Source organism: Vanellus vanellus (genome assembly GCF_965231255.1).
Source record: "Vanellus vanellus genome assembly, chromosome: 7".
NCBI lineage: Eukaryota > Metazoa > Chordata > Aves > Charadriiformes > Charadriidae > Vanellus > Vanellus vanellus.
The window spans coordinates 18,550,051-18,570,528 of record NC_138912.1 but is presented as its reverse complement, the minus strand read 5'-3'; the positions used below and the strand labels follow the sequence as shown (position 1 = coordinate 18,570,528).

Sequence of the window (20,478 nt, the reverse complement as noted above, 5' to 3'; positions counted from 1 at the left end):
AGGGACAGCTATACTAGACCTGGGAACCACTGGACAAGGAATTCCACAATCAGTAGCTCAGGAATGTAAATACAGACAAGTTAAAAGCAAAGCCAAAAATCACTAGACAAAAGTTTTATATGCTTTCTTGGACAACCTTCACTTTCTTCTTCAACTACTACAAGATGTTTACTTCCACATTTATATCTATCAAATGACTCTAAAAACATTTTAGCAAATACTACAGCCCATATAGAATCCTTGTACTTGTTTTTGTTTTTCTTGTCTAGATAACTTGGTTTAGCAAAGACTTCTGAGCCCAGTAAGTTGCAGTAACAAGAAACCCAGATAACTCACAATTTGTTTTTGTTGGCTTTTTGAAAAAGATCTTTTTTCTGCTACTATGTTTGCAAACATTTTAGGAAAAACCCTTTCTGCCTAATGTCAATAGTCCCCTATTACTTCTTTTCTAAGAAATACCTCTACAAGAAATTATTCTCCTTAGAATTTGTTTTCCTTACAATATGCCTTTTCTCATTACTCCTCAGATGATATTTTCTTAAAATGTTTCGTCTGAAAAAATATTTTTACAATTGCTCTTGAAGAGAGAAAAATTCCAAAATATGTAATATGTAATTTGTAATAATTACTCTTCATATCTTAACTCCAATAGATCCCAATATACATGGAACTTTTGCTGAGTAATGATGGCACAATTCAGCATCTAATACCTCTTGCAATTTGAAAACCTCTTCCCCTGATTTTACTTGCCACTTTGAAATGTTATCCCTTTCTGGTGAGTAATCCTGTGCCAGATTCTTTTGCTGCTTAAACGAACATTATTCTCACCCTTTATTGACTGACCACATCTATTATCACATGTAAGCAGTGTTAATCCTCTAGTAATTAACACCCTTATTAAAGTAATTTTAACTCAAAGAAGTTTAAATCGCATTATTGGTTTTATTTAATTAAGCTATGGGGACTGTTTTACACTGTCATTCGAGTTTTCAGCTTGTGCCTTTTCAACCTACCAGTTCTGCAGGTTCCCCCCACACCTCCAGTTACCTGTACATTTCTGTCTAGGAATTGTTCAACATTATTCTGTTTCACTGTGAACTTTTTAAACTATCCACTGTGTCAATGAATGCAAGACTTAGACACTATACCGAACATATTACCATTCCCAAAACTATCATTTGGGTGTGCATTTCAATGAAATCATCAAATCTATACTTCCACAGGGCTCAATATCTTGTTAGTGCTTAAAATGAAAGAGCCACTTTTAATGTCCTTCTCATACATCCTAAGCAAGGGCAAAGATTTTTGCTTAAACTTTAGACTGGCAAAAAGAAAGGAGAATCTGAATGCACTGAGTTGTGCCACTTGCAAAGGCTGGATCAGCACTTTTTCTGTTACTTTGAAAATAAGTCAGGTTTTAAAGTTGCTTTTTGTGTGTGTGTGTGTGTGTGTGTGTGTGTGTGTGTGTGTGTGTGTGTGTGTGTGTGTGTGTGTCTACTGCATGTTCTTTTCTATGGGAAAATATCTGATGCCCTACGTTCTCTTACAGATCTCAGGTAAGCTACTCAACTGACATGTTTGACACAGGGTCAAAAGATGAAAACTGTCTTCTGGTTTAACTGCATCATGTTACACTGTGCACTCTGGAAGAGTGTGGGCTAATTGTGTGTCCTCCTGGAATGATTTCCTGGAGGCACGCCACCGAAACCAGGGAAGCTTGCGTTCTCCTGGGAATAAGGCAACCTGATGGCTTCATGGACTTTATACACCATTAACTGTGTACTGAAAGTCCTTTCTTCTCTTTGGGTAAAAACATCTCTTCAAACTTCCGCTGCTTAAAAAAAAATGTTCTTAATGGATCTCAGCATAAACCATAGAAAATGATAAACACAGAAAGAAAAGTATAAGAACAATAAAGTACATTTATAGACAAGAACTGACTTTTTCTTTTTTTTTTTGTCCTTCATCCCAGATCTTTAAGTTCTTTTCTCCCCATCATCTACTGCTTTCATCTACTAAATTTTTTGACCTTTTTTTTCTTTTAATTTCTTTACATTTCTGTTCATATTCATTTTTTTTTCCTCCCCCCATCTCTCTCCCTATGATTGTACAGTCTTCTAAGTTGCACTGCTCCTTTGGTCCTAATGCTCTAGGGAAAATCCTCTCCAAGAGGAGAACCTCTTTAGGTTCTAAAACATAACCCATATGTGAATCTTGTATGTAAACTTTATTTATTTCAATATTCTTTAGAAAAGTGCAACTTGTAAGATGACAAATTGCTCCAAAACTGACGCACCCATAAGAGACACGTATGTTAACACGGTATAAGCCAGGATGATATAAAACTGGGCCTGAGAACATGCTGGTTCAGTCATATTGCTTATAGTACAATTACTTCACTTCATTCAGAAACCAGTTACTTACATAACAGTATGAAATTCAATCATTTCTTTTGCCACTTATTAGTATCTTTGTACTAAGAGAAAGAAAATACAATGGTTTAATCTCCCAAATTTCACTGACTGACTGGAGGCAGTCAGACAGTCAGAATATTTTTTTTATTTGTATTTCTGCAGTGCTAAAACAGCCAGCTGAAGACCAGTGTCACATTATGGCACATAGTGTACAAAAACTTTTAAGATATGATCTTTTTTTTCTAAGACCCTATGATCCAAATTAATAAAAATTCATTAACTACATTTCACTTATTCAAGTCCATACTATGTCTATGCAAGTCCTTCCTTATGTTGTTATTGTTCTGAAGCAGAGAACAAGTCTCGATTTCTTGTTGTAAAAGATTCCTTTGATTTTACTGAATTTTAAATGTGCCCTATAGTGACTTCCAAAGAAGAGATGGACTAACTTTCTTTTTCACAGAAGAAACTAGCAAAAGGAAAAAAAATGGGATATTCTGCCTGCTGTCTGTGACTGACAGACAATTTCGAGAAGGAATGGGACCTAAATATGTCAACTGATGCAACTGAAAAAATATTGAAGGCAAATCTGGAGGGTTAAGGGGTTAGTAGTGTTGCCCAATATATACTACATACCAGTGATACTACCAGCTTAGTTAAGGCTGGAGGATGTAAGCAATTTTGGGGCAGAAATTATTGAATATGCTAATGCAGCTATCAGTCCCATGGCTCCCTGATGGGAGACTAGGTCTCATAGATGTTAAGAGAATACAAATAACAAGTAACTTGAAGGAAAGCAATCATTTTCTTCTCCTGTGTTGTTCAATTAACAATGCTCATTCATTACTCATAGGAACCACATACCACCCATGGGATTCAGAGGAAGTCCTGTGGACCTTGGGGCTCCAAAATTGAACTCCATCCATCAGCTCAGGGCTACAGAAGGGCCCAGACACAATGGTAGAGATCCTGCAGCAATTGGCTGTCAGCAGGAAGACAACAGCTTGAAATAATGTATTCAAAAACTTCAGGAAAGTCATGCACCCAAATCTTTCCTCCTTGCATTCCATAGTTTCTTACATGACAAAGATAAAGGCAAGCATCAAATGGGGAGCAAAACTGCTAGCAGAAGAAAACTAGAGAGAAACTTCATTCCACTGAATAGCTTCCACTGAATGTGATGTGTATCGGTGACACAAAGAAAGGTTAAGTAGGAGTTTACAAATGTAATAGGCACATGGATCAATTTCTTCTAATTCAAGCTAGAGATTTGTTACTTGAGAAATTATCTGAAAGTGAACTTTCTGAAACCTTTCTACCAACAGCTCCTTCTGCAAAAGAATAGAAACCATCTCCAGATAAGGCTTATTTTGTGCTTTCTCTCATAATGTCCTTGGAAATGACTGCTTTATGAATAGTTTCCCAGACACGTACCATGCCATTTATTAAAGAAATTTAGTATCTCATCCAAAAAAACCCGAAGCCTTTGGGTTCTGGCATTATTATGGACAGGGTATAACCGGTATAAGCACTTGAACTACCAAGGATACAGTTTTAGTGCCATTTACATCATGATCTTACAGGGAATTCCTCTGTAACTATGGGCTGCACTTTCTTGAACAGAAAGGTTTTCCAGAGATATGAAGTTTTCATCGTAACAACAGTTCTGCAGATTTTGAATGAATTGATTAACTATTTCTAAACCTTGTCTTGTGAAAGTATTGATGACTAAGAAGAGGAGCTGAAAGCTGATTAAATGTGACAGTAGTATTCAGATAGGGATTCAGATATGTCCATCTAAATAGTCTTGACAGAAGCTTTTGACTACCTTTTTTTTTTTTTATTGTAATATTTACTTTGATCAACATCTCCAGTGAAACTTTTAGTACTTTCTATGATGGTAGTATTTAGAAGCTGGAACTCCCCTGCACTACTCTAAGAAGTCAAGTGTTTCACCTGCACATGACAAATGAGATCAATAAACGTCATTTCCTGTCTCAGTTCCAAAAACTATAAATTCACACAACAACAACAACAAACCCCCTCTTGTTCAACTAAGGCTTAAGTTCTTATGCAAAGGCTGTTATCTGCAGGTCTCTAAGTCAAGCTGAGCCAGCGCTTCATGAGTTCTGCCATTTTCTAAATACACAGTACAGATTTCGTGTCAGCTTATCTAATTCTTGCATATATCTTGTTCAGTAAGTGGAGAACTGAGAGAATCGTATCCCTTAAATAAACTAGCTTAAAGAAACAACAAGAAAATTATTTTATTTTTTATAACTTCCATAGTTTATGTACCTACAGCATTCTTTACTGTTAATTAGGAGATGACATTCAGTTTAAGCATTACACCTCTCACCACATAGTCTTTTGTGCACAATGTATACTATACTTTCCTCTGGAGAAACTGGTATAGTTTTTGCTGTAAGCAGAGTAGCCTATCTTGTAGTTAAATGGCCACATGTATGTCATTTTAGTTAAGTAAGATAACAGCATTTGTACGCTGAGTTTTTAAAACCTGTGTTCAGGTATGGCCCCTCATTGTGAGTAAGCCAGGACCTAGAGCAAAAAACTTAGTATGTTATCAGCATGTTATTTGCATTTCTCTGCTGAAAAAGGGGCAATCAGATGCTGAACTGGATACAATCTGTTTTACAGTGAATTTGACGATTGATTTAATGTCCCAAAGAACATACATATACCTAATACCTGGCACGTGTGCTCTTAGATCCTGGCAGTAACAGGGTAGGAATACCTACTGCTGGGAAATGACCGACTTGCCATCCTGTTTTTATTCTGCAAATCCTTATCAAGACAGTGTATCCAAAGCCATGCTTGTTTTTGACCCCCTGCTGCTAATTTCTGTGCATTTGTTCCCAAAGCTTCCTAATTCTTACCAGCTGGCAGGTATAACCCCCATCCAAGTAACGAGCTGGCTTGTTTCTGTGTACAGAGAACCGATTGAGATCTTCCTCACAAATATCTATACACACAACTTGTGATATGAGCCTACTGTGATTACCTGAAAGCATCACAGAACCTAGCTGAAAAGGAGAAATCAAAAGTAAGAGACTCCATTGGGGAATATAAGTGCTTACAAACAAATTGTCACGTTCATATGAAGAATTCCCATCTACTTGTAAGAATACAGTACTCTGAAAAGAGACTGTGCATCCCCTGCAAGTTGGTAACACACATGTAGCATCCAGTCATACTCAAATAACCGTGTCATTTTGAATACAGGTATGCATATGCATGCTGCCCCTGTATGATGCAAATACTTGAGATATTGAGCCTTGAAGTGTCCTTGTTCTGCTCACAGTGTGCCTCAAGCCCTTCTTCTGCTTTAGCGCAGAGTCAATTTATGGAGAAGGGGAAGGCCAGCAAGAGCGTTGCTTCCTCCCCCAGCAAAGCGAGGATCCATGGTCTGAAATCCAGAGAGGTGCAACTCCTGTTTTGTTGCTGTCTGAAATCTGAGCTCCTTTCTTTAGCTGAATAAGCAGCATTGCACTGAAAATTAGAGAAGCACAAATCCCATTACATAGCACCCTGAGGCTGGGCTTCATGTTACAGATGTAACATGCTCCCCTGCTTGTTCAGAGAAGCTGGGGAGTGCACGGGGGGGGCAGGAAAGGGATCAGGAAGCATTGTGAAAGAGGCTCTGTGAAGATGAAAGTCTCAACAACCATTTCCCTCAGGAAGTGAAAGATGAAATATTCTATACTAGTTGCTAATTAAAAATTCAAACTGTTGCCTTATGAAAGAGAGGCTTACTTTTATCTTTAAACTCTGAAGTTTTTAAGACTTACTTCTAAACATACTGTTAGAGATCTCTCCCTCTTGGAAAATCCTGATGTTTTTTCAGGTCGAGACTCTTCTGTGGGGTAGAGGCCAAGGGTGGGTGTACCCTGCTAATTTCAAAGCCTAGGCACTGTGTGGGCTGGCAGCCTGTGAAGGAAGGCACAGCACACCTTTAGAGCCCTTGCCCTCCAAGAGTCATGGTGGATAGGTTTGGCAACAGGCTGCAACTTATTCTCCGACATCTACTGAAGGGCTCAAAAGCACTCTCCACAGGGAACGCAGATGGTGAGAGCTTCGGCATGCTTCACGTTGGGGGAATCGGAGACAAGCCAGAGATGAAATCAGTTACTACCACAGGAAACGAATTCAAATTAAACACTGCAAACAAAACAGTGGGGGAGACTGATCTGTCAGCCTGCATTTAGTGGCAGACAATCCCGTGGCTGAGATTGAAGCCCAGTGATCTGTTACATAGTTCCTACCTACAATGAGTTACTTCTGATTTTATCACAAGTATCATCTCTCAACAATGAATGAGAAGGAAAGAAGAAGGAGGAGGACTATATTAAGTACCAGTAAGAATTTTCTCCTTCCAGTAAATTTACATCTGTTGCATGCAACACTACAGTTCAGGTTAGCAATATTTCTCACCAACAATAAACCAGAAAATGCATTGCAAAGCAAACGGACAAACAACGCAAGAAACTACCAATGTAATTTCCATTATGCTTTGGAATCAGAAGAAAATGTATTATGCTTTTAAATACTAGGTATCAATTTTCAGAAGGAATGCATATTGTGTATTAACAATAAGTTGAGCTCATAGAAGTGCTTATCCACATGCTTATTTACACACATCCTAATCAAAATATATGACAAAAATGTATCTTCAATGTTTCCACGGTACATTATTCTGTATATTAATCACATTGATTGCATTATGAATTTATGTCTGATTTATCTCTAATGTTAGTAAAATGTTAACAGAAATAGCTGAAAATCATCAAGAATTTTCTCCCACACCTACGCAGAATTTACGGACCTTGCTGTTCACAGCCCTCAGTCTCACAGACTGGGACACATCACTATCAGACTGTAAACTATATGTTACCATGTGGGTGGAGATACTGCTATGGTGCTTGCTTAACTCTGGGGTACCAACAGCACATAATTATGTTCACTTGAGAGGACCGCCCCCGTTGCAGGACCAGCACTGACAGCAACTGAAGGATATTAACAACATGTATTTAAGTGCCAAAAGAACACAGATGAGACACAGTTCTCATCACCCCTGGCAAAAAAAGGAAATTCCACAATCATCAAGCTAGCTGACTACGTGTCTGAGATCAGACAGTAGAGAAAGGAGGCCTGTTTGAAACTGAAGTAGTGCTCATGGCAGAAAGAAGCACTAGAAACAACTTGTGAAGTCTGAAGTGAAAAAAAGCCAAGCTACATTTGCAGCTTAGGTTATAACTCTGCAGCCAATGACTGGATTTCATGAACAGGCATTTGTTACTACCCAGATGGTTAAGAATCAGGAAAGTTGCCCCGGGACAGCAACTGTTGGCCTCGCAGACTACCACGAGGTTATCGTTCCTGTCCACTACAATGGCTCTCTAAAGAATAATGCAAAAATTGTAGGATTCAGGACTTTTCCTCATAGCATTTAAGTGTCCAGGACATCCAAGAAACTGCCTCACATTCCAGAACTGTAAACCTAGTCTTTAGGCACTAAAGAACAGATCATAACCAGGACAAAAGTATTTCGTATCGGAGGCTGAGCTTCCTCAGAGACTAGTTCAAGTAGGACAAACTAACACCTGTTTACTTTTGAAGGTTAATTCCAATTGACCTAGGATCTGAATCGGTAGCAAAATCCCCAAAGTTCATTCCCCCTCACTCTGGGCCACTGCACTATTTACCCAGGCTCCCTATATAGACAGTAGCAAGAGATTATCTTCAGAGAGCGATGCAGGTCGCAGGAGAGCTGGGTCATCTTCACAAGATGCCAGAGACCAGTCTCTTTCAAGCAGCACGTGCCACTTATATAATCGCCTTGCTGAGCCGGCCTGCCCCTCACTGGCTTTAAGTAAGTGGGGTGAAAGCATGCACGTAGGTATGACCTCAGGTTATACACTGAGATAAGTGGTATGAGGCATGCCACAACTACTACAGCCGTAAAGAACCATGAATCTATCCCAATTTCCTTAGCAGCTGCTTAGCTAGGTGGAGATGCAAATTTCTAGACTATAACGGCCACGTGATTCTCTATTAGTACGGGGAATTGCATATTGGTGTTCTCCCTGCAGTAAACTTCAGGCATGTCTCTAAGAAAATGCTGTGTGTTATTCTGCGGTTCTACACCCACTGCCCATCTTCCGGGGTCTGAAGCACAATCCCCTCTTATCAGCCCAGGGATGAAATTACATAGGTACATATATCTTTTGGAGAAGAGGGCTGCTATAGATGCCAAGACTTCCACTGATGCAAAAGCCAAGTATGTTTTTGACTATGCTCATTACCTACCAGTCAGCATTAGGCAAGTAAGATGGACTCTTCCATTTGAAGTAAACCACTCACATAGAAAAGACTATCCAAACATGAAATTATCCTGGATTCATTTTTTTTTACAATTACTCCATATGATATAAAAGTTTTTAAGATCTTTAGAAATTGTGCCCTCCCCCAAAGTTACTTTCTGTCTTGTCTGCCAAACATGTATAGCAGAGCACAGTCAAAACATAAAAGTCAGAAAGTCATCTATGCACTTCAAGTCTTCCTCCTGGCAGATGAAGACAGAATAGAGAACAAATGCACTATGTGTGATTAGCCAACCACACCAAGTCACCTCTGTGAGATGCTGAGATACTATGGTTATGGGAATAGCACAAAAATCTTTATTGACTAGGGTTCTACAGATTACTAAGATCTTTAAGGAGCATGTTAAGTATGACAAGAACATAAGAGGGGATAGTATAAGGAGAAAGAGGTGGCTTATCAAAGGAGACACTGGTAAGTGCCTGCTCCTTCATGATTCCTGGCCTCTTAGAGCTCCCTGCTACTAACCAATGTTCTCTTCTTAGAAGCAACTCTTTCTCACGCCAACTGTTTCTGTTTGCTCTTCTACATCTGTGGAAGGAAGAAGGAAAGAAGTGGGCTTGCTGGGGACAACATGCTGTCTACACATTGTCTTCAGGGAAAGACGGAGGATCAGGAACTGTTAGGACAAAAATACCTATGGCAATTCTTTTCAAAGCTGCTCCCCCCCCCGGGTAATCATCCAAGTGTAGCTCTTCCCTCTCTGTCTTCCAAGCTGGCTCCTTGCAAGTGACTTTACTTCTTTAGTAAAATGTGCTACAATATTCTACTGCCCAATCCTCATTAATCTTACACATTGCCCTAGTACAACAGAGAGAGAGTAAGCTGTTGTTGAGATAACTGGCTTCCATTAGCAACCATGTGATTGGCAGGACGATAAAGTCTTTTTCCCTTGCAGGTCAGCTGCTTTTTAAGAAGAGGGCAATCCTGCTGATCCATCTTTTAGCTACAGTCTCTCACTGAGTCCCAAATCTCCTGCCTTTTAGCTTTGATACGGTTCAAGCTTTCCCCCTTGTATCAGCCCCTACCTGTCATCAGCTCCTCTGTACCAAACAGCCAATATCAGGAGTTTGACCTCAGGGCACAGTCCGGGTGGGCAGGTAAAACCTGACCACTGGACCTACTTCCTTATCTTTCATATCCTGCAATTCATGAAGAAGTATCAAATTCAAACTAAAAAACAGAAGCATGACCTTTTATAAGAACTTTCTGAAAAAGGCTCTGTTGCCTTTCTAAGTATTCTTGAAATGAACTGTCATCCACCCTATTACGATAGAAATGGATCACAAATAAGGAAGAGGGGAAACACTTCAAATCCTTGCTAAATGGTAAGTGTTGTTTTTAACGTTTACTTGCAATACCTATTTGCCTTTGGTGAGGCACACAAAAACATAGTAAAAAACAAAACAAATATACTAGAACTATTCTACATCAGTAAGCTCCAACTGCAACATAATAAAGAGAGCTGCCCCGATTTTTGCTGTTTATGAAGTATCTGAAATTGATTAGATTCCCATGGCATACACAGCATCCTCTATAAAGCATTACTTGCATCAAGAGAATCTAAATGTAAATTGCTAATATAAACTGAGAGCTATCATAAGCAACACAATCCCTCTTTATGTGACATGCTCGACAGCTGGTGCTTAAAACATACAAAAATATTATTTATTTCCTGTAGTAAGTATGTACACACCCTGCCCTCCTGCATAGCTGGAAATCATGTTTTCCCTTGAAACAAACATAGGCTCTGCAAGGATTTATACCACTTAGGCGGATGACAGAAATTGTGCCAAAATCTCTCAACATCCTTTCCCTTCAACCAAACTGACTTAGTACAAATTGGAAGATGTTTAGTCACTTCTAACACTGATAATAAAAGGAGAATAAAAAAGAATCCAAAAGAGGAAGGCTGCTAGTCAAGGCAAGACTTGTGGTATTTGAAGTCTGGCAGAGTACATCTTTACAGACTGAATTCTGGAACTCCTAATGTACACGTATTACATGACAAATCTTATGGCCATGGTCCTATATCCTCCTCATGTAGTCCACACTTATCCCATTGTAGGTATTGTTCATTTTTACATAACTCTAAGAATGTAACAGATAACTCTATCTTTTAGCTTTTTAATTAAAAAAAAAAAAAAACTTTAATGAAGTCCCTTCTAACTATTAGGAGAAATTGGAATACTTTTGTGTGAGGAATTTTCCCTTCTGAAATGCCTTTTCATTACCTTGCTGTGAAAAATCTACTAAACTATTAAAAGCAAAAATAGTCTTACTTCTTTTCTGATGACTTTGACAGGCTCATAAAGGTGCTGAAAAATATCACCAACATCTGTGGAAAGCTAAAGACTCTCCATGTGCAGTTAATTTCACTATTTAAATGACACACTCGCAATTTTGTGAAATAATAAATCCTTTCTAAAAAAACTTACTTCAAGTATGAAAAGTTTTTGAAAATTAATTGCTATGGGTGGATATAGTGTCAGAATTTACAGAGAGCAGGGAACAGAAACTACGTGAAATTAAGGTAAGTAGATTTTAGTCTGGAAAAACCTTCCTTTTGGCAAGAACTATGGAAAAGTTCTTCCAATATTAAGGCATTTAAAATTAAATTTGATATAGAATAAAGATCAGCCAGTTGGAATAGAGCTGTTTTCTGACTGTTTAAAAGAATTCTGTGTAACAAATTAAGGAAAGGAAAAGCTAAATACTACCATGCTTGATTCTGCTCTCCAGGGAGTAGTTTTGTAGACAGAAGCAATTGCTTAAAATGGAATCAGGCCAGCACACACCAGGGTAACATGTACACTCTTGCAAAAAGGATCTTTACAAAATCGTCAAGACCAAAATTCAATCTTATATCCATGTAACAGTACCACCAGTAGCACAGTGCCCCCTAACAACAGTTGGAGAAACAGTTTTATGCTAAATTACAGGGAATAGTGCCACTAATAACACTTCAAATAACCGCTTTTCAAAACTAATTACATGGGAATGCAAAAACATGAAAGGTTCTTGAATTTAATAACTTCAGCATTGGTCAAAAGGGGAAATTAGTAGGATAAAAACCAACAACTAGTGTCTTACTTGTCTGAGGTCGATGAAAGCTAACTGCAGGGTGTCTCCCTGGAATCCTGGCACGGGCTCAGAACTAGCAAACACTGCAAAGAAAGGTTAACAATATTACTGATGTAGATTTTTTAAAAAAACTTAACAGAAAATCAAGTTTCATGCGATACAAATGCCAGCTCGCATTAACATGAAACTAGTTTAATGGAAATAGATTAAAATAATAACTCACGGTGATTAAAAACAAACAAACCAACAAACAACTTTTGCATCATTTTTTCCAATAATCTGCAAGAATAATACCTTTAGGAGTATTATTAGGAATTTTGCTTAAAATTCTAATCCAGTAGTAATGCTACAACCACAGAACCCAACATCTTTTCTTGGCCTCAGGTGAACGATTACTGAAGAATTTCGAAATAATACCAATTCCATGGCTGTCAACATATTTTCAAACATCTGCTTTTGTTACAGCATCCGCACTATAAAAAACCTCACCTCTAGCCAAACAGCAATAAAAGACAAACTCTAAGGTGGGAGTTACTTTAATGTGTAGACGGCAGGTGGAAAGCTCTACATGCCACAGTCGGAGCAGAGCTGAGATGCCTGTTCACGCCTTTTGGCCAGCTTATCAATAACGAACTTCTGCTCTTTCTGAACCCCAAAATAGGCTGTCAAAATTGGAAGGCAAAACTATATTCAAAATACAAAAAATGGTAACACTTATGGTAATGAAAAATTGAGCTCTTTGACAATTATTGATCATTTCCTAATTTAAACAAAGTTGAAAACAAATACACTTTTTGTTGTTCTTATTGCAGTCACACGTTTATAACAGACGCATGCAGAAGCACCCACTGCCTCACATCCCCGCTGAAGTTAGACACCTTACTTCAAAAGAGCTTAAGAGAATTTTTATTATGCTCTTCAGTTAGAGCTCTTACCAAAACAAAACAGATATTACTGTAATAGTTTTAGAGAGGTATCATCTGAGGCAGTGAAAGGTAACATTTTTTTCCAAGTTTGAGAAACAGGTCATTCAATGGTAGAGGAAACAAAACATATGTATCCAAAAAATTTCCAGATCCAGTGTTCAACTCTACTGTGCCACATGGATTCCTACTAACATTTAAAAGTGATAAGAAGTCCTTAACAGATTTTTTTTTTTTTTTTGTAACGGCTAGTTAGAAAATTTGGATCATCAAGTGAAAATAACATCCAGAAAGACATCAGTGTCTGAGCTAACATCATGGTAAAATAATGGGCTCAATCATTTACTGCTGAATGTATGGTTTCAACTTAAAGGAGACTAATGAATTCAGATAGACTATTCACAAGTCTAAAAATTATTATATGGAAAGTAACTGTAAGTGAAAATAATAAAGATTCTTATTTAAGTGGTACAAGAAGCTACTGAGACCATGTCAATATATCTAAGAATAGCTTAGTAATAGATGAATATAGTATCAGATTAGTAGTTTTACCAGTAGAGGCAGAATTTATTACTTGTATTACAGTAGTGCAAAAATGTTTATGGACAGTCATGCAATAGGAAAATTATTAAACTGGAACGTGACTTGATTCTTCATCAACTAAAGGAATAAAATATAGCAATCAAACACCCTAGGGAGACTACTGTAATGTCACAAAAAAGTATAGGTAACAGTTGGCAAATGCTCACTGATTACTGCATTTAAGCCTGAATTTCAAATCGTCTGGTTTTCCTACTTTGTAAGTAACACCAACCTGCTAGGGGAGTTTTCAGGGTGTTTCAATCTACCTTCAATCTAATAAGAAGAAAGATAAAAAACAGTAGAAAAAGCATATCCTAAACCTAGCATTTTATAGAAAGTTTGATTAATAATAAACTCTTTAGAGGCAGCAAAGAGAAAACCGTCTGTACAACCACCAACTTGCAGAAGATTTCCAGGCCTGTGAAAGCACCCTTCTGCGCACCCTAGGCTAAAGGGCTGGGTGTCTCCATGGCCGTCTTCTGCAGGTATTTCATGGCCACTGGGACCATCCTTTCTTCAGGGACACCCAGCCCTATGATGCTGGCCCCCTGGCCCCTGTGGTCAGCCAAACACAGCATTTAAAATGAGAACACTGTACTATACCAGGGAATTCTTCGCAATGCCCCATAGCACACAGCTAAAGAGATCCATGGGTTGTGAGCTACGGCAGCACACTAATGAGGACAACAAGCGTGACGGTCAGAAGGGGTGTTTTCTACATCCCCTAAACCAGGAAGGAGAACCTGTACTGTTCTTGAAAGAGAACGTCCACCTGTATCTGATCCTGTATAACTTTCTGTTCATACACAGTACACTGGGATCAGCTTCTCCCACTAGAATCTGAGCTCCCCCAGCCTCTCCACCATGGCAACACTGGGAGAAGAAAGCTCTACGGCAAAGGAGTGGCTACAGAACTGGAAAGTGAATATAACTGAAAAGTGTGACCTGCAGCAAAACTTTTCAGTCAGCTATTGGCACTTTATACTTTGGGAGGTACCTTCCTATAGTGGGATACTTTTACTTGCCACAGGGCAAATATTTGCATCCTTTCCGCAGCTCATCAGGCTAACATAGTTTGGAATTTATAAATAATGCAGTATGATTCAGTTTGTCTACGTAGTATCTACTACCATTGCAGCTGTGGAACTAAAGCATACAAGGTACCAAACTTACTGTATTTTGATCTCTTTAGCTACAATTTTATCATTTACAACACCAGGGACACTCATTGTATCACAAGCATTTATTCTCACACTTGGGTCATTTTTGACAGGTGACTACAGTAGAATTTGTTTCATTATTACAATTTCATGAGTTCAAAGGGCAAAAAGATAATCTACTTATGGTAACGGTCAGACAGTTCCCCCTCTGCCCTCAGCTCAGGGCTTTTAAGTTTTGCTAACAATTTTACAAAGCTAATTAAATATTTTCTATTGCACAGCATTTTAGGAAGATATTATAAGAACAGGATTAACATTCTTAATGTCTTTGTCCTAAGTGTCCTTTTCCAGATAATAATGAAACATTGTCATATATATATATATATATCTTTTAAAATATTCACCCCTTACATTCATTCTAAGCTTAAAGAGGATTTGGAAGGGTTAGGAGGCTGGTTGGTCGGTTGTTTTAGCGTGCATAAGAGCATTCAGAAATTTTATAATATGAGACAGTGAAAATGCAAAGATCACCATTAAATTACCACATACAGGGGCAAAAAACTAGCTGCTTGGCTGTTTGAAAATGCTCAGAAACTTCAATGTTTTAGGGAAAATAGGCTGAAAATATAAATGACATGAATCTGGTATTCACAAGGTTTGTTTTTGTTAACATCTTCTTTCCCTGCATTTTGCTGATACTGTGTAGACCTTTTCTGTGTACATAGAACAGGATCTTTGGCACAATGTGTGTCCACAATATGTATAATCTCAAACCACTTCCTACAACAGCCAGTTTGGGAATTTACAGGAGGTAGGAACTAATGAAAACAGTACATAAATAATACAAAAACAGGCTGGGAGGTAACACATACACGAGAATGGTAAATTTAAATATTGTAAAGATGACTTCAGTGTTATCTTCTTTTGAATACTTCGCTTTGATCTTTTCATTACATTTTGTATACAGGATATATGTGACTTGACATATATACGTGTTAACGGATATCTTAAGAAAAAGGCTGTGTCTGCTAAAGTTGAATTCAAGACATCTTTAACTGTAAATTGCACTGAATTTCTACACACTTCTAGATTTATTACCAGGAATCTTCATTTTATTCTCTCACAACCCCATCTGGTTGTGCCTCTTTGTTGGTCTGGGAATTCAGTACCTAATTCCTGACAAACAGTTTTGCTGCTCAATGGCAGAAATTAAAAATCAGTGTCCAGACTTTGGATCAAAAGCCAACTTTGGACAGTTTTACTTCAGCCTCACAGCCTTGATTCACAGGCAGGACAGCAAAGCTACAAATTTATTTTTAAAGGAAGAGCAGTGAATCAGGTGACTATCTCAGCAGCCGTCAGCCACTTTGCAGCCCAGTTGGATGCTCCAGCTGTTCAAACACGCCTGGAGGGGAGCCTCGCCAAGGGAGCTGCCAGCTGGCCGGGCAGCCCCCAGCCCTGGCCCCAGCACCAGCGAGATCTCGCTGCTTCCCCTCACTCCCGTGCTGCCACATGTGACCGGCAGATGAAGGATGGTCTCAATGAGTTAAGTTAACTTGACTTCCCAGATGGGAGAGGAGGCAGGTAAAGTGAGGAGCTTCCAGAGAAGAATACAGTGCCTTTTCAAGGAAAAACAGGATTTGGGTTCCTCAGCTTCTGGCATGCCCACCTGGAGATTACCTTTGCATATGCTCAACAGACAGCATTTGGGTCAAGATCTCTCTTGCTCTTGGATATTGCAGCTCTCCACACAGTGGGTGAAAAAAGAGGGACTGGCAGGAAGCCCTACGCAGGGCTGGTTTAGGAAGGAATACTGCATCTTGCTTTGTGCTGATTCTCCGCTAACCCATGCTTATTTATAGGCAGGACCCAACACCTTTTCATCCTTGCACAGATTCACATCTGTGTGAAGAAGGATGCCCACTCAATCATACCTCCTTCTGTCAATTTATCCTGTCTCACAATTCAGCTACGTTAAAACACATAAATGATAAAAATTTCATTTCACTCTTCCAGCAATTAGAATTTCTGACAAGTTCTAACTCCTTAATAAAAAGCTGACGTCAGGTTTCTAGATCTGGATGGTGTCTCTGAAAAACTCATTTTCTATTATGTACACCTTGCTTCCATAAAGTGAGGTACAGCAACCCACATTTTAATTTTGTCTTCAAGAAACAGCAAATGCTGCCCCTCCCCAGGGCACCGAAACGCAATGTCCAAGCAAAAGACTATTCTTTGGGTTTTATTCAGTGGGATCTAGTACATTCTATTTTTCTGAACACTGTTGTAAGAATCCAAATCATTCCAGTGGAAGATCACCACTGAGCAAGAGTGGCATGAAATACAGAGGTAATCGCTGCTCTAAGTTATAAAATATATAGAGAGGGTGGAGAAATACTTTAGTTAGAACAGGACAAACTGAAATCAAACTGAAAGCTTTTGGAATGTTTGGAAGGAAAACAAAAGACTTATTAGAAGCAGAGCAAGATGATCATAACTTTTTTTTTTTTTAAATAAATCACCAGAGAAGACCACCTGATACTATTACTATTCTTGAGCAAAAGTATCAGATACTTCTCGATTTTCTGCTATGCTTTTTAAAGTTAGGTACTTTGCATAGAAATGCAGTGCAGGATAATGAAATCCCAGAGTTCACCACAAGATCACCTCCTTCCTTTCCACCTTCCTTTCTTGAAAGTCCACTTATCATTCTACCTATTTGCTGTGACTAAGAACTTCAGCACTTACTGACCAACAGATTGTTGCTTATTAACAGATTGTTGGGTTGTTGGTTGGAGTGTTGATTGCTTTTTAATGGAAAAGAAAAAATCTGACAGGTAATCACATTTTCCTGCTTTTATTTAGACCTCCTCCAGTTCATATTAGAAAGAATAAAAATGCAATGATCAGAATAAATATCTAAAATATTGCCAAGAATTTTTAAAAATGTATATTCGGATAGTCACAACTTTCTACACATCACACAACTTCTTAGTTCAAAATGATTATGAGTATACTCCACTGTATCTGTAAGAAAAACGTCAAACCCATCTATACAATACAGTAGGAAAGTACCCAACAGTTGTGAATTATTCGCACACTCTAAGCACTAATTGAAATGTCACTGTCCTATCCATTTTCCCAAAGTGGCAAAGAATAAAGCTGGGGGAGGGTGATGAGCAAGAACATAAATCACAGGCATCACTGTGAAGCCTGGAATGTGCCTGTGATGGACCTTATGAATGAAGCCACAACAGCAAAGCAGTCCGAGCAAAATCTTGTGTCAACCCCTTATACCACAGATGGTAAAATGTCATTTGTTGCAACATAGTACTCTGACAAGCTTCCATAATTGTTTTGAAAATACTCAAAGGGTTTCTGTGCAAAACCAATTTTTTTCTAACATCCCTTAATAGCTTTGTAGAAACGAAGAATTAAAGTTTATTCTATTTGCATCTGTACAGCCCATGCTAGAAGTTACACAATGGTGAAAAGAATGCATTTTTCAGTATTTAAGTTACTAGTTTTCTGAAGTTTTCTCACTTTAGCCCAAGGTTTCCCATGTCCTCTCAGTATAACAGCTACGTATAACAAAACATGTTGTCTTAAGGTTATATTTTAGTCTTAAAATAATGAAAAGTTATCATGTTAGATTAAATAAAACTCTACTAAGATCCCTTCATTGATTGAAGTTTCCACTGTGCAGTAACGAAAGATGGTAGAAAGAGCAGTAATAAAGATTAGGATGGTACACAACAGGGCAAAGGCTGAGAAGAAAAAGGTCTGAAAATAACTGAGAGACCAGATGGCAGCTGGACTCATTGGGACTTCTCATTACCTTGCTGTGAACATAGTGTTCATACTGTGAAAGTCACCTGCAAGGCATGCATTTTATCCCCTGTACTGCCAGACATCCCTGAGTGAAACAGTGAACACAGAGCAGTGAAGTACTGCGTTGTTCACAGATGATATTTTAAATATTAGAAACAGAATAACACGGTAGTGGGCAAGCTTTCTTCACTGTTATACTATTTGTTTGGAAGTCAGATGACTGTGTAGTGGGTGCACCAATTCAGCTTGTCAAGATGAATGATTATGGTGTCAGTATTATGAATACTATGGAATTTCTGTTTTTACAGCTGAGATCTTTTTTACATCTAGGAAACTTACAAATGCACATACACCTACCCCTACCCACTTACCTGAAAAGAACACTATGAAATTTGCAGCACCAAGCGTACTAAAAGTAAAAAAAGTCAAACCATCATTTGTTTGGCCAGCTTGCGTAACCATGAGACAAACTTTAATGTCATGATTGCAAGCACTTTTTTCAGTCGGACCTTGATCATCCCGTCAGTTCATTCAACGCACTGAAAGGTCTTAGGGCTGTATAATGAAGGACTGTCAGAAAGATGTCAGCTCTACCTGTTACAGAGTTTAGCTGATATGTAACAAATAAGGCAGGAGAAGGAAAGACAAGCGTATGGTTAAAACGTCAAAGATGCCCCTGAACTCTGTCCTTGGACTCCCAGAAGAACCCTTTGTGATGCTAACCAAATTGCTTGAAATCAAATTTCCAGTTTCCCGTAGGTGCTGCTAATTGAGTAGTCATCAATTTTTTCACGTGTCCAAACTAAGAACCTCAGGACACAACTTGCAGAGCTGCCCCATTTTACAGCTGTCGCCAAAATCACTGAGACCCATGCTTCAAACACATAAGAGGAAAGATACTTTGAAGAAACAGAGCATAAGAATATAAAAATGTGCATTGAAAAAAACGTTAGTGAGCCTTTTCACTGTATCTCAGTCATCAGCTATAAAACCAGACCTAAAACCTATTCATAACACAATGATGTTATGGAAGTAACTTCCTTCACACAGATTAATAGCTCACACTCAGTGGTGGGCTTCATCCATAACATGAGGAAATTAATCCTACCTTCAGTGCTGGATTGAGCCAGTTTTGTGAAATAATTCTGATGCCATATTTTGAATAATGGGATTAAGACATCATGGATGTTTACTAAATGAGTACTATTATTCTGCACAGTGAGTAAGGCAGTAGTTCGAGGAAGGAGGAAATCCTATGTAACAGCACATTTAAAATTTGTACCCCAATAAATAATCTCAGGAGGGAAAATTAAAATTTTACAGACATTTGACCTTTTTTTTTTTCTCAACTATAAAAGCATAATGTTTATGTAGTGGTTTTGAGCAATTTTGTACGAGACAATAGTCTTTTACTGGATATAGTGATTATGATCCCATTAGGAGTAACAACGGCTGTACATTTCAATCAGATACTCAAGTTAAAAAAAGAGAAGTTCCATAAAAAAATTTCCCAGAAACGTAAGCATATGTATTCATAAATACTTTTACAAGAAGCTGTACTGTAATAATTTTTTTAAAGAAAAAGCTTTAGTAGATTTTGGAAAAAGATCACTATATGGCTTACATTAAAAAACTTTTTTTTGCAGTATTAGGACAGACATAGATAGCAATTCTGGAACATCTACTTACATTCACACTGTATCACATCTAAATTAAACTGCTGAATTGCTCCCATGCTTATTTGCTTTAATTCACTGTCCAGTAGCATCTGCATTAGGGATGTTGAAAGATGCTGGCAGGCTGACATGCAAGCTGTCTGGGCCACTTTTCCCTAGTAGAAAGAGCAACAGGTTTTAAGATAGAAACAAATGATATGTCACTAAAGAACTGCTTATCTGATTTGATTTTAATATACACTCAAAGTCTTAATGATGCGGGACTGAGATTAGCAGGGGAAAGATCACACTTGCTGCTATTTCTTTGACCTGTTAGCTTTGTTTCTATTAAATCAAATGGGGAACTAAATTAAATATACGTTAAAGCCATTATTGATATTTCTTCCAGAAATCCAACAGTCTTCATGAA

General features: G+C 38.2%; 1 protein-coding gene across 2 annotated transcripts in view; it reads right to left on the bottom strand.

Moving 5' to 3' along the window:
• Positions 1-20,478, bottom strand: part of EXOC6 (exocyst complex component 6) — a gene marked incomplete at its 5' end in the record, with an annotated part of 96,090 nt that overhangs the window by 14,412 nt on the left and 61,200 nt on the right. For both annotated transcript variants that reach the window (XM_082486183.1, XM_082486182.1), the window contains 2 exons: positions 11,907-11,980; positions 20,083-20,224. In XM_082486183.1, coding sequence (XP_082342309.1) covers positions 11,907-11,980; positions 20,083-20,224 — 216 coding nt within the window. The remainder of the gene's footprint in view (positions 1-11,906; positions 11,981-20,082; positions 20,225-20,478) is intronic.